The 16,190-nt window shown below is 34.2% G+C and overlaps 1 protein-coding gene across 1 annotated transcript in view; it reads right to left on the reverse strand.

Annotated features, from left to right (window-relative positions):
* The window catches only part of Nlg-4 (neuroligin 4), a 90,195-nt gene that overhangs the window by 36,023 nt on the left and 37,982 nt on the right, over nt 1–16,190 (reverse strand). Inside the window, exon 6 of the mRNA XM_077419602.1 lies at nt 9,831–9,958. Within this exon, the coding sequence (XP_077275728.1) occupies nt 9,831–9,958 (128 nt within the window). The remainder of the gene's footprint in view (nt 1–9,830; nt 9,959–16,190) is intronic.

Genomic DNA, 16,190 nt, shown 5'->3' on the forward strand with positions numbered 1-16,190 from the left:
ATACTCATCTCATAGTATTATCACTCCCGTGAAAGAAAAAAACAATAGAATATAAAATACAATCCTCTTCTTATGTCTCGTAGGTATATTGTTGTCGTTTTTCCGCGATGCCGATTGGTTCTCTCGTTGCGCTTACTTCATGAGCGACTGTCATGGAGCGACTGTCAGCATATTTTGACAGTTGTGTGTAATAGTGTTAATAGTGTAATAGTAATAGTAAAATATTAAGAATAAATAGCGCACGCGTAGCGCGCGTCTGTGATGTATAGTACTTTTAAAAAGTACATTATACAAACTATCTCAAAATTATCCGATATCGTTATTTTTATCTTGATATCGTACACAATAGAAATGTACACTTGCTAAATAGACTACGTTAAAGTTCTATCTTAGTTTTATATGCAACAAAAAGTGACTAAAAAGCTCTATATAGTAGATTGACTGTAAAATAAAAGTTTATATACTAAAACTTTACGCTGTAAGCGATACACATCAAATCTTCAGTTTCAATTTTTAACTTTATAACGTGTTGTGCCACGCTGCCGCTTTGTACGTTAGATTAGGGGACCAGCAGCTAGTAATTCCACTGTTAGGTTGTAATACTTAATAATCTAGATATCGTGATGGTTCAAGTTGCCCACGTGGTTCACGTTACCCCAACTTCCTCTACGCATCCACATAAGATGCAAGATATACAAGCAGAGAGACGAGTTATAATTCACGAATGCACTTGTGAGTTATTCAAGCAATATTGTGTGATAAATTTATATTATAAATTTCGTTTCTGCAAAATATTAATATAGCAAAATTGTTTCGAATCCTGTCAGAATCGTACCATATTACAGGTGCTAGATAATATATTATATATAGTTATAATTTATTTACACTTCTCTAATGTATTTAGATAGGGCATGTAATTTTGCATTTAAATGTTGCACATGTTTGCGCAACATTAGAGATATAACGAGCAAATTGAAGAAGATAATACTTTGCAATGAACAGAAAATTATAATTTTTAAATGGAACCAACTAAAAAAATATAGATTTAAATTTCGACAAAAGGTGATAATATTGCATTCATGTCATGTATTTGTAATAATATATTGACACATGATATTTAAAAGTTAAAATTACAGTAACTTCTTTTCTTTTAAATCTTAGATATTGGCACACAGTTTTATACATATAATAAAACGAAAATTTTGTAAAAGAAAATTGGAAAGCGCTATTTGACGAGTAGTTTCAAGTAATCTTATGCGCATTTTCTATTTCAACTTTTTGATTAGAGCACTTCAAATATTTGCGCTTTAAAGTTCTTGAATCCTTAAAATTTGTCATTTCAACGCAGTTTCTTTTACCTTCGATTTATCGATTGTGTTAATTCCTTTACTCCGTTCCTCTTTTTTTTCTCTAGAATACGACGATGGAACTTTCGATGGATCTTTTTTCGTACTTCGTAGCCGCGGTTATTATGTAAATTCCCGAAGAAATCTTATATAGATACGTAGCGCACGGCGATATATATACTCCGTGGACGCCGATGGCGGTATGCCAAAAAGGCGCTGAAACTTTTTACAAGAACCGAACATTGTCGCCCACGAGCGCGTGCATAAGAAAGTCGAAAAGACCGTACGGGTAAAGTTCGCTAGCATGGTTTACAGTACCGATTGGATTGACCGAACTTTTCCCTCTAACTTCACACATGCACATATGGCTCTCGTGTACACGTATCGACTTGAAGGATAGACGTGTATACTGTAAATAGGATAAGTGAGATATATACCGTTCATTTGCCGCAACAATTCAAAAATCGTTCTTCTTGAGTTATTTGTAGAAGAATAACGAGAATACACTAAATATAAAGACTTAATACGTAGCTAGATATTTAAACTAATATTACAAAATTTTGTTGATATAACATTCAAATTTATTTTCTGGAAAATACTTTGTTTTTTGAGTTAAAGTTGCAGTAAATGAGCGATATATATAATGTAATAAGAATCTTTTAAATAAAACATGTGCGGGGATTTAATATTTGCCGAGAGTTTAATATCGGTAATTAAATTGATCAATATTGGTACAATATACCGTGAAAGAAAAATCTGGTTGCAAAATTGCAGTTCTAACAAGGATAATTACCCGCACGCAGAATTTGTTATCTTATACGAGAATATTTGCGTTGACGAGATAATTAGCTTTTATTTCAAGAATTAATTTAGAGATGGTAGAATAAAAGATTTTAGGCTTCCAAGTTTGACTTACTTCCTGTCAGTATTATAGTTTTTATGGGGTAAGTACAGTATGACAAGTATGACAACGTGCTTTTTAGAATTTCCTTAGTGTTTTATTGAAATTGTAATAAAAATATTCTTTCACATGTTTTTAGACAAGAATGCCCTTCTAAAGTTAAATTACTATCTATACATATTTGTATATGTGGCATATTACCCCCATGTGGGGGTAAAAAAAGAAAAAGAAAATAGAGGAAAAAAATCATATTTTTCTTAAGTGTGGCATATTCCCCCGAGTTACCCTATATCGAAACTTATTAATTGATTTACGTTACCATTCACATAGTTTACTTTGCGAGTGTGTTAATAATAAACTTCGATTCGCGCGGAAGCAACACGAAGTTGAATGAATACGGGAGGACGACGCCGACGGAAGCCAATATACGAGATATTTATTGCGCGAGACGGCGCGGTCGAAGGAGGGAGTGGTAAGCGAGTCGCGAGTTCGGCGATGTCACCTTCAATATTTTGTAATAAATTGCTAACTTTCCCGTAGGACTTCCGGGCCCGGCCCGGCCCGACTAATCTCGGTAAGAGCAAAGTCGCGAGGCTTCGAAAGTTCGACGGATGAACTTGCTGTTTAGCGCTTTATACTTCGGCGACAGTCTCGGGACACCGCGCTGTTGCTGTCAAGCCTTTCCAGGCTCCATCCAGCCTTTAATCCTAGAATAAGGAAGAGCCTCTCCAAAGGAGAAGAGGGGAGAAACCGCCTAAAGGGAAGCAACCTCCAAGTATCTGGTTTGTACGTTGCAGCTGCCATAAAGACCAACGCGTTTTGTAAACTTTATTGATGTAGTGAATCAAAGAGACACAAAAACTAGTAAAAGAATAGTTTGAAGTATACGAGGTGACTTAAATCTATTTCCTACGTGATCCTATTCTTTCTTGTTGTTTGTACATATAGATAATAAAGAATATTTTGTTTCTTTAATTTCTTGGATCTTATCTTTTTAATCTTGTTTAAATCTAATTAAGTCAATAATATGAATTGTTTAAGTTGTTAAATCAAATGTTAAATAAATGTACATGTATACATGCTACAGTTTGCTACAATAAACGAAACTTCTTTTATTGCTAATTTTTAATATAAGTATTTTATTTGAACTTTATCGAACTTTAAGCAGTCATTATTGGCACTGGTATGATCGATTAGCCGGAACGCGTCGTTTCATAATTCGCATACGCGCGAAGCTGGCCAGCCTTGCCTTGTAATCTTCGCGTAATCTATTTAAGCTCGTTATTTCACGTCGCCGCGCCTTGCCGACCCGTTGCAAGCTTCTCTCGTTCTGCTCCTATATAGGGTGTTTACACAAGTTCTGCACAAGACCTTCATTCAACTTTAAAAACACATTTCTTTAATAAATTTGCGATCGATTTTAACGTATAATCAAGTGTCATTTATTCAATTTTTCAATTTTCTATTATCTTCCTCTAATTGAGTATAAAAAATGTTTATATTTATATAATAAATTTTAAGAAATAAATGCGCATTTCTTTGTTCATTTTTTGTAAGAAAATCGATCTCTAGTACGCAAGTTGAGTTTCTGTAAAATAATGATAGAAAAGTGATAGTGTCACTATGTGCGCGTGATACATTATTCTTAGTAAAATATTTGTTAAAGATCTCAAACATATTGTAAAGTTATACTATGTAAGTTTACTGCTTACGGAACACCTTGTAGGAGTTTATACGCCCGATGTTATGAGAACGCGACAGCGTCCACCCGTGTCAAATGTCACCGTTCATCACGAACGGGATATAAACCCCAGCGCCGCGCTCGTCATGGCTTTACGGGCTCTCGGCGTGCTAACGAAAAGGAAAAAGGAAGTATGGAGAGATCTGATTTAATTACGAACAATAGCACCCGTAACAACCGCGTGTAGTCATATATGAACCACCGAAGATTACGATAGATCGATTTAGGAATGTCTCGAGTAGCGAACGTTGCTGCCATGATATGTGCAATTGTTCTAATTTCTGCGTTCTGCATTCCATTCTACGTGCATGCATAAGATATTTTTCAATGTTTTAATTAAAAATTCGTTATGCCAGCCAGTTGGTTTATTTATTGCGGATTTATTTATTTGTTCACTTCTCTGAAGATAGCCCCGCACTTTTTGAAGTTTGTATTTTTATTAATTGTGACGCATTATGCGACGTTTGTGCCATTTTGTGCCAAAAATCCTATTTCGATAGCTTAGCGCACATTTTAGAATATAATAAAACACAAAATTTTTGTCAGGCTTGCACATATTAAATGTCGAGTTTTTTTATTTGCGTATTGGATTACAATTGTGCTAATTTGTCCCGCAAATGCGAAAACAATATTTTAAACCGTATTAAAAAAAAAAAAAAAAAAAAAAAAAATACAATTTTGTTAGCCCCGCACTGTTTCCCGATTGAGCTCAAATTTTTTTTTAGTAAAAAGATTCTAACTTGTGCTATGTTGTGCCGTTGAAAAAACATTGATATATTTATCCATTTAGTAGGAAAAAAATCGAAAGTAAACATAACAGCAGTATATAAATAAATATTGTTATAATGGATTTATTGTATTTCTAGTTGTATAAAATTGTTTCGGTTGTCTATGTATGTATGCATTGTCTTGATTTATCACTACATTATCTATATTGTCTTAATACTAAAAGACAAAAAACAAAAACAGAAATTTGACATTTTCAAATTAAAAAAAATGTGCCGGGTTATTGTGTTCGACGAGCACAACAATTTTTTCCAATAACAAAATCTCATCAGATCACTGAATTTTACAATACAGTCGATGTTGGAAACTTAAATTTTATAGGAATACAAAAATTATAAACCTTATAACATCCGAACCGTGGCAGGATAATCAAGTTTTGTAAATTGTGCTGAGTTTTGCTACACAAGACAAACAAGCGACAATCGAAAGAATTACGGAAAATCAAGGGGATTGAAAAAGAATCTAGCAAAAAAGTAGGGGAAAAAATTGGCGTAGTCAAAATTCGGCCTATTGTGTCAGTTTTTGCTAATTTTTTTTTACTTTTTTGAATACAGTTCAACCTATTGTTTTATTTGCGGCATAAATTAGCACAATTTTTAGCCAATACAACACAATTAAGAAATACTTCAAACAAAGCTAATACAAATTTTGTTTTTTTATTTTCTAAATAGAGCGCTAAAACTGTCGAAATAAAGTTTTTGGCATAAAATAGCACAAATGCAGCGCAATTAATAAATATACGAAATTCTATAAGTGCGGAGCTATTTTCACAGAGATTATTGGGAACGGGCATGATGACGTCAGCTGGCCAATATGGCGGCCATAATCCACCACGTCAACACGTGAGACATATGTGTTACTCACGCATTTTTGTCGATATAAAGATAAAGAAAGCATAAATCAGTGTAAAGTGAAAGTGAATCATGTTTCTAACATTGTTAGAAATCTGCAGATATATGCAGACTCAACTCTGTCGTTTCGAAATGTCGTGGAAGGAGAGAAATTATTACAAGCTGGACATATCGTATCTTGTTGAATGATACCCTTAATTGCGAGATGTTTGCAAACATCTAGCTTGAAAAGCGGAATTCCTCACAAAATTAAAGGAAGCATTTCAACTAATGGAGAAATTATTAAAATGTGCTGCTCCTGCAAAGCAGGAAACAGCGGATGATGTAAACATGTATTGCAGCACTCATATGTTTTGTCAAAGGTATGTATGTTTTTTATGTAAGTTGAATATTATAATTTTTTATAATAATAAGCTTTTGATATACATGTAATGTAAGTAAAATTTATAGTATATACTGATGACTTTAACAACCAATATTTTTTCTAACCTCAATGAACAAAAAGTTTTAAAATATAATCAGTTTATTGTATAACTGTCAATTCGCATGCAATTTAAGAAATTATTCTAAGACGATTAATTAATGTATTAATGCATAATTTAGTTTTCTCTATTTTAATGTTTTATTTCTTTTTATACTTTAAGAGTCAAACTTTCGAAGTTTAACGAACTGTCATGCCCTGATGTCAAGTTACTTACACTACATGTATATCAAAAACTTTGACAAAACATATGAGTGCTGCAATACATGTTTACATCATCCGCTGTTTCCTGCTTTGCAGGAGCAGCACATTTTAACAGTTTCTCCATTACTTGAGATGCTTCCTTCAATTTTGTGAGGAATTCCGCTTTTCAAGCTAGATGTTTGCAAACATCTTGCAATTAAGTGTATCATTCAACAAGATACGATATGTCCAGCTTAATTGTAATAATTTCTCTCTTTCCACGATATTTCGAGACGACAGAGTTGAGTCTACATATCTGCAGATTTCTAACAATGTTAAAAACATGATTCACTTTCACTTTACACTGATTTATGCTTTCTTTATCTTTATATCGACAAAAATGCGTAAGCACACATATGTCTCACGTGTTGACGTGGTGGATTATGGCCGCCATATTGGCCAGCTAACGTCATCATGCCCGTTCCCAATTTCTTCCGGTTTTATGGTTCTAGAATTTATTAATTTCAGACGTCTGGGATTCAATTCTCAGAAACCGAGAGATATCTTATATTGTCGCATAAAATTAAATTTTTAAGTTCAGCAGAAGGGTTTAAATTTTGGATTAAGGGATTTCAGGATTCCGGAGTTTTATAATTTAAAAATATAAAAGATATAATTTAAATATAATAAGACTGTGTGTGTGTGTTTGAAGAAGAATAATGCAAAATAGATTTGTTAGACTTCTACATATTTATACACGTAATTTTGTATCGTAAAGATTAAGATAAAAGCGTAGGACAACGATGGCATGCTTTATCCAGTGATAAATCCAACTACCAAGATACTGAATTTTTAAGGAATATACAACATTTAAGACAACTATAGCGTAAATAAGACGGAGTAATATTTCAAGTGACATGAAAGGTTACGTTTGTAAGGGCTAAGGGGTAGCTACAAAGGAAGAGGGAAGCAGGGTTGGACGGGGTAAAAACTATTGCGAAGTAGATAGCGAGCGTTGCGGCGAGAAAGCGGATAGGCGAACAAAAGCGGAATGCCGGGACGTAAAACAACGACCACTCGAGCCGACGATTGCTGTTTTCGTTTCGGTCGAAAGCCCCGCCCGCCTCATCCCCAGGAGTTGCCGGAAATCGATGATTAAACTGAATCCAAGGAACAAAAGATTATTGAATTTTCTCGCTACGTAAAATTCGAAACAGATTCTTCGATAATGCCTGTCGTTTCTCAAATTGCGCTCAGGCGTTTCTATTGTGACATTGTGTATTAACAACTGAGTATTTGCAATTAGAGTTAGACAAAATACAATTATAACAACAAGACTTTTTATGGCAAAAAAATATCATTAAAACTATAAAAGTTTAATGACGTTTGATAAAAAAATCATACGATTAGATGGATTTACGAGAAAGAGATAAAAAATAAAAAATTTATAATTTCCTAATGTTTATGAATCCCCATGAATACGCTAGATATGATTGTATCGATATCTCGAGTGAAAATTCCGTCACCGCGGACTTATTAAGCTCTCGACCGGGGACTTTTATTCTATCCATCAGATAAGAGACAAAGGCACACAAAAAATTAATTGCGAAAAGAGGGGAAAGTATCCGCCCTTTCTGTTCCATTTTTACGGCGCATTTTTCTCGGATCACGCGCGGACGTCTCGGAAAATCGACTCGAGTTGACTCGAGCAACGTGGAATGCAGGCTATTGGTTCAACGCGATTTTTCACCAGACTTTTCCGGTGAAAAATGGCGAGCACCTTCCGCCATCTCTCTCTCTCTCTCTCTCTCTCTCTCTCTCTCTCTCTCTCTCTCTCTCTCTCTCTCTCTCTCTCTCTCTCTCTCTCTCTCTCTCTCTCTCTCTCTCTCTCTCTCTCTCTCTCTCTCTCTCTCGTGGTAGTGTGATCTTGATAAAAATTTTTTTCCAAGTCAAATACAATTCTTTGACATGCGAGTTCATTTCACATTTCATATATCTTTGGTATAATAAGCCAAAGGGAGACAATCTCTCTCAAAAAAATTATTTAAAAACTAAAATTTTTTCACCGAAGATTTTCGTTTTTCGAGGAAAATAGCTTAAAAAATCGGAAAGTCAAGTTCTTCTTTAAGCAAGTTTGGACACACACTCATATAACGTCCAGGGTTTTACCCCGTATCGTTGATATTAGTATGGTGATGCTGTTGCAAAAGTAATTAACGCGGACGATTTTTCGCGGGCACGTAAATGGATAGCCTACGGAACAAGCCACAGGCTTTTTCAGGTCAAAGGGCTCATTTCGCGTCATCTACGACGTGCTCGAGCACAGTCCTCACAATAAAAATGACTTCGCGGAAAGTCTCTAGCCGCTCTTTCCTCGAGCTCGAATAGCTACACATGAGTGGCAAGCCATGTTCCTGGCGCGACACTTCATCTCTCCCGGTCCTTTCTTTCTTCACGTACCAAAACGATGAAAACTCGCCCGGGATCTGACCCGTTCTAATTCGAGCTAACTCGACAGCAGCCAGCGTTTTCTTCATGCGCGCCGCTAAGTGAAGACTAATCGAACGTCGAGTAGCCCGCGCCCTCGAAATAAACCCTTCGAGCATATTTGCTCAGAAATGAAAAGAGTATCTTTGTTTGTTCAGCCATTTATATTCGGCCTTTTTTTTTCACGTAAAAACGAGAACGAGGAATTAACGTGCTTTGCTAATAATTCTTTTGATATTCTGAAAAGTTAATCCGCTGGTGCAGTGCGACGACAATCAGAAGTTTTTTATCGGATTCAATAATTAAATGCTCATTTCTCTTTTTGTTTCGATTCTGAACTTTTCACTTCAGTTACTTTACGGTATAAATAATGTAGCGTACAGTTGTGCAAGTTTGACATGAAATCCAGCTCCAGTACAATTTAATATAATAAAATGTTATTTGATTTTAGATTCTTTATATATTTCAATTTAGATACTGTAGACAAAATAAAAATAAAAGTTTGAAAATTTTGTTATTATTTTGTTAAATTTATTTCTAATTCAGTTCAATGTTTAATGCTTCTGTTCACTCACCACTACTGTCTCAGATTGTGACATCAAAAAAGATAAAATGTACAATAAAAATTCTTGCTAAACATCTAAAAATGGAAATATGTTTTAATAAAACAACACTTACAATTGACTACTGACTTAAATAAACATATATCTGAAAATAAATTATGCATAACTAAAAATAAGTTATTTTCACATCTAATAAACTGTCAAATTAATAATACAAAAATAAATATGATTTAATTCCTTTTCGAAACAAAAAGATAGTTTTCGGTATATTTTACAAGTCGTTTGTATCGATTGTAAATGTTGCTATTGAAACATATGTCTATTTTAATATATTGCGCAAGAATTTTTATTAATATATTTTCTCGCTTCTGACGTCACAATCTGATATAGTAGTGCAATGGCACGTGAGCGAACAGGAGCCTTAAAATATCCATTTATTCTGATCAAATGTCGCAAAATGCACACTACCAGGTAAATATAATGTTACTTACCAATTTCTAAGTATTTTTGATGTACCGGATCGTACTGTTCCCAGGACAAGCTGCGAAATCGGCTCTTTTCCCTACTAGCTGGTAAAAGAGTCTCATTTCTCCCATGATGATCGATAATGTTCGGATTTCTGTAAATTTAAAATCACCTTCGGTCAGCATTAATTACATTAATAAATAACTTTGCATTTCTTTTTCCACTTTCTTCCCTCTTTTTCCTTCTGTTTATTCCGATCGAGTATCTTCTCGCGGAATAGAGATGCGGAATAATGCATTTGCTCAAAATTGAGATAACAAAATTCGAGAGTTGAAATGAAGAGTTGAGATAAAAAGTGGATTCGAATCACGAACGTCACATATAATTCAGTATTGATGCGGGATGCGGGGGATATGAAACTAGCGAAGTTTGATATTTCCTCGTGTTGCACACTCCGTTATATACAGCCACGGGCGAAACTTGGAGGTCATCCCTGCTCCGTGGTCTTTGCTGCGGCCAGGACTGTAACCCATGAGTGACCATGGTTATTTTGGCGGAGAAAGCAGAAGTAACACGTGGCTGGTTTCACGTTTTCATTAACAGTAAATGAGTAAATGGTGAACAATTGTGACCCTTTGGGCAAAGAGAAACGCAGATGATGTCTACTGTACATGTTCATCGTTACTTTGTTCAAGGATTAGTTTGAATTGACCAAGATAATATTTTGTAATTAATTGTTGCAATCGATAGAAATGTAAATTAAAGACTACTAACGATGTCTGGCGTTCTTGTCTCAAAATCAATTATTTTTTCTCTTCAAAACAAAAAGAAAATGCTGTGGTAAAACATCCCTTGATTGCTAAGTATATTTGATATCAAAATAAGTCTTTAACTCAATATATTTTTTCATAATGCAGTTTTTAAATAATCGCACAACAATAGCGTCACTAAGTAAGATTACATAAAGCATAGTACTCCATTCTACGGAAAAGAATGGAAATGTAACAAAACAAACTTGATTCGCAGAACTCAATTCGCAGCTCCATTTGAAACCTATAGAAAAATATTTTGCGGGATAATAAAGTTTTCACGCCGTTACAGTGTAAATTTGCCTATTCAAAAAACGTTAGTTCAAAATAGTTAGTTGATTGTAAGTAACACTATTAATCCAGGAACGGCGACTGGGATGATTTTTACACAAGTTCGAAAAAAATGAAGCTCCACATCACAGTAATTTTTATGTGTTCTTCTTTTGTTTTTTCAATATTTTTTTGGTTTTTTTTTACTTTTTTCAGAAAATGTTAAGTAAAATACATATGTTTTGTCCTCAAATAATACTAATAAATTATAAAACAATTAAAAATATGCGGTATGTAATTAATAATAATAGTAATATTTCAAAAATTTAATTATGACTTTTAATTGGGATGTAAAAATCAGGTGATCATTTATGCAAAAAAAAATTATTACTGCGTAAGGAAAGTATTATTTTATGTTTACACGAGAGCCATGTATGCCAACTATATGTCTTCATATATATCAAGAAAATGTCATAGTACATTGTACACAGCATCTGGAGCGACGTTATTACATATTAACGTCACCAAAACGATTTAATTGACAGTTGCGAATAGTAATGATTGGTAATATGGTCCCATATATATGGAAAATTTATCGTTTTCAAAATTCATGGCGATAATGGTTGCGTCATAGTGGCGCGCGCGAAGGGAGCGCATTGCGTAATTCGTAGCGATTTATGAGCGTGCGGGGATAAATACCAAAAACGTGGATCCTTGATATCGCGATATTCGGAAAGCATTATCGTTCGATCGGTCAAATTACACGGATAATTACGAGCGAAGTTGGTCGCAAGCCAGATGTAAATCACGCGAGACAGAGAGCGAGAGAGAGCGAGAGAGAGAGAAAGCGCGCGAGAATGCGGGGTTTTCATCGAAATAGAAATTTCCGTGTGAAATAAGGCTGTTATTTTAGTTATAGCGATATCGTCTGTCATGCGTGAGCTCGCTTGAAAAAACATTTTATTTTGGTAAAAAACAGACCACTGCCGAATTCCCGCCATATAGTAAAAGCAATAGAAAATTTTATGGACACTGGCCGCGTTCAGGAAACACAACTGTTGAGTGAGCGCTCATTATGATTGGTTCTTACACTTAGATCCGGAGAAGAACCAAAGGTAAGAACCAATCATATTAAAGAATCACTGACCGCTCACTCAACAGTTGTGTTTCCTGAATGCGGCCATTGTATTTCTCACGAGCGATCAAAATTTTTGCGGATATTCGAATTTTTATTGATTAATATAGCTTATATCTTTGGGTCTTTGGGTGGTCTGATGCTGATGCATACTTCAAATTGAATGTCTACCATAGTTCAGAGTCACGTATATTTTTATTTTAGTTTATTTTATATAATAATAGTTTATTTTGTTATACTTATTTTTAAGTTATTTTGTAAAGAACATTTTATATTTAATTCTTGTTTTCTATTTTAATATTTTCAATCAATATCTTATTAAAATTTTAATTATTCTGCAATTTGTGAGCAATATTGTTTAAACTGATCTTATATATTTTTTATATAATATTAAATAATTTAGCTTCAGTAAGCTTCAAGAATACATTGCAGTTATTAACACATATTTATTATATTGTTAAGTAGTACTTATATATTTTTTACTATTCTAGTCTTGGTTTTATAATTTTATTAATGTATACAAACAAATAAAAATTATTTATTTATAATAAACAATAAATTATATTAATTTATTTGCATACTTCAGCTGTATATTATTACGACTACATAATAATCTATTACTAACCTATATATTATGGAAGAACAGAGGATTGATATAATTGTTTATAATCGTTCGAGATTAACAACTTATCCTCACGTTGTAAAATTGAGATTTATTTTTTTAGGGATATAAAACGTGCCACATTTTTATCGGAAATTACGCTGTTCTTACAGAGATAAAAATCGACGGAAAGACACTACATCGATAATAGAAATTGCTATCTGGCCAATTAATGATAGCAACTGCGAATCGGTCGAAAGAAGGGAAGAAAGAAATACTCTCTCGAGTATTCACAAAGCGATATGTACTAGCGAGTTTTCTCGTCGAGACAGAATACTCCTGTTCCCGGTACGATTAAGACCAATTATTTATTATAAGTTTTCGTTTGTGTCTGCAGGCAGACCCATAACAATTAACATCTAAAGGCTCGAACTATCGGGTAGGTCGTCGTTTTACGAAGCAAGAGAAATTACTCGACGTGCAATAAAACGTTACAATTTAAAGCGTTAGAAATAACAATCGATGTGAAATAAAGTCAAAACAATTATCAATTCTGTAAAAATATAATAATCGAGAGCAATATGTTCTCGGTATGACGTATATCAAACGCGCGGTGTACTTATCAAGACACGGGAGGCGGGAGGTGGGAAATTCGTTTCTTCGATCGCGCATATCGTTCAAAGTTAGTACACGGCTATAACGTTCCATGTGTGGGTATGCTCGCATATACGTCCGCTGCGAATGCGCTCGTGATGGAACACGTCGGGATGGTTGGATAACGTATATCTATGTAGATTGTGTAGCAATAATGGGGGCAACAATAATCTATAATGCACAGCACTCTGCAGAGCGTGCATGTCTCCATGGTCGTGCCACGCTGCTCGACGAAACCGCTCCGATAATGAATCCTCGGAGCGATTTCCTTACATGGGACATACATTTTGCATTTAACACTTTCAATATGTCTTTAATGTTATCCCCGGATATATGAAATTTAGAATAAATATCGCAATATTGATTATATATTTATATATTAAAATTACAAATTATTTTAGTTATTGTTAGTTTTATCTCAACATGGTGCTGCTAATTCAATCAATTAATTCGACATCTTAAATAATTTATTAAACAAAGAGAGACAAATATTTAGTTTCTGACTAATAATTCTGATTAACAAAAATTTAATTAAAAATATATACATTATGTATTTTCTTTATATTGAAATATTCTAATATTAATTACGCTTGCTGTAAATATTTAAATTAAAATAAATTTGCGTCACTTTTATACACACATTATTAAGAGGTATTATATTGCGCTGCAAACATTCTTGACGAAAAATATTATGCCGCGGTCGTCCTTCGATTTTGCTTGTTTCAGCCGTCATGATTTATAACGTTATAGTCCATACAGTTTGCTATCCTGCTCGTATAAATTCAATGAATTATATAATGTCGGTTACCCGTTTCTCTAAAAACGCATCGTTGACAATACATAAATTATTAGATGCGACCATTGTACGGGTATATAAAATATGCATGGTATCACTGATGCATTACCGTAAACGGATTTCTATCAGTTAATACATCATTATAATTTTAATAAAATTATCCTCGAAGTATACGCTACCGTGCGACTCGCAAATTAACGATTAACTGCGACTGTTTTTGTGTAATCCAAATTATGCAAGGTATATGAAGAACGCGGTATTACCAATATTTACATTAGTATTACATTAATTTTATGTCAACAGAGAGCATTGTCTTGAAATTAAATGCAATTAATTTGATGAATTGCATAACAGCAAAATGTAGTCGCCATAAATTTTTTATGTAGTTTATAATTTTTTATTAAGGTATATAAATTGGTGTTTGTAGGGAATTACAAAAATTATGAAAATGTGAAATATAAATAAGTAAATGACTGTCGGTTGACCAAACTGTGGCAGCTTCATAATCTTCTCTTTTGCGGAAGAAAATTCAAACTTGAACTTTTTATTTTATTTAAGTCTATAATTAGCTCTCGTTACTTTCATATATCTGCTCGAGTCTGTGAAGGAACAGGCTGTTCCGTTTGAATGATGAAAGACGCCGGACACAACCAGCTGGTTATGCCGATGAAGCCAATTACGAGCATCGTAGTCATGTATGGACCTATAGACAATCTCCGCTCGGGAGATTGATCTAATGGGCGCGACTGCCAGTTAGCATGCATCATCGGCGATTTAAGTGAAACCGACTCCGATCAATGGCACTCCCTCCCTTTCTCTCCCTCTCCCTCTCCCTCTCCCTCTCCCCCCCCTCTCTCTCTCTCTCTCTCTCTCTCTCTCTCTCTCTTTCTCTCTGTCTATCAATTTAAAGCTCGATTTCGCTTTAATCCCCTTACGTAAAGTCGCTTGGAAAAATGCCGACTAACGCGGGATCTATGCTAGCTCAGTGGACCTTGATGTCACATGTCACACCTGGCCGAGCCGACATTCACCACAGACATTGGACCTGTCGATGTGCGATAACATGTATGTTGTGGAATAGAGCAAAAATATAACACGTACGATACGTGATATTTGTGGAAAGAACGTTGAATAAAAAATGAGGAAAGATATGCAAGATACAGGGAAATACAGGAAAAACATATTTTGTTAATAATTATACATAATTGTATTTTAAAATACATTAAATTTCCTCAATTTTATATTTAATTTATACGAGTACAACATATATGATGCATGATACAGAAAAGAATGGAGGAAGATATTCGAGGTACACAGAAATATAGGAGAAACCTATTTTTGTTAATAATTGTACATAATTGTCTTGAGATACAATAAACGTTCTTGATTTTATAATTTTAATAATATTACATTACGTATAAATAATAAAGCTTTCATCAAAACGGTGATTATTTTTAAATTGCGTTCATTAAGTTATCTTAGCAATTGGTAACAGGATCCCTTGATATTACATATCAAACCATATTAATGTTATTTGGTGATTACTTCTTGTTAACGTTCCAGTGTTAATGCGGATGTTCCGCCGGGGATTCATAATCAAATAATGAAAATTTCGTTCGGGGTCGGTATTCGACATAATGAAATTTCAGTGCGAAATCATACCTCCGATATTATGCGCGGACTTTTCTGCATAAAAGCGAAATTGAAACTATACCTGCGCGCACTACCTATATCGTCATTATAGAACCGCGCGGTATCAGTATAATTGCAAAAGACAGTACATCACAGTGTTGTACTGCGCGAGGCAGGCACTCATATCCTCTCTCTCAAATTCTCTCTCCCGCACATTTCTTCTATAAGTCGTTAACACATTCTTGGTTCGCGGCGCTGCAGAATTTCCTGCTGATACGCGCAAAAAAGCTTCATATTCGAGCTTAACATCCCTTTTAGAATGTACGATGTAAAGATGGAAAAAGGAGAGAAAGTAAAACGGCCTCTTTTCCGTATGTCTCTATGCTGGTGTGTGGCAGCTATTTTTTACATTAGAATTTTTAATTAAGATACTATTGTTCAAATTTTAATTGAAACACCTCAAATTTTTTATAATACATTTTGAAGAAA

Source organism: Temnothorax americanus, unplaced genomic scaffold, assembly GCF_048541705.1.
Source record: "Temnothorax americanus isolate GAGA-0224 unplaced genomic scaffold, ASM4854170v1 Scaffold57, whole genome shotgun sequence".
NCBI classification, from domain to species: domain Eukaryota; kingdom Metazoa; phylum Arthropoda; class Insecta; order Hymenoptera; family Formicidae; genus Temnothorax; species Temnothorax americanus.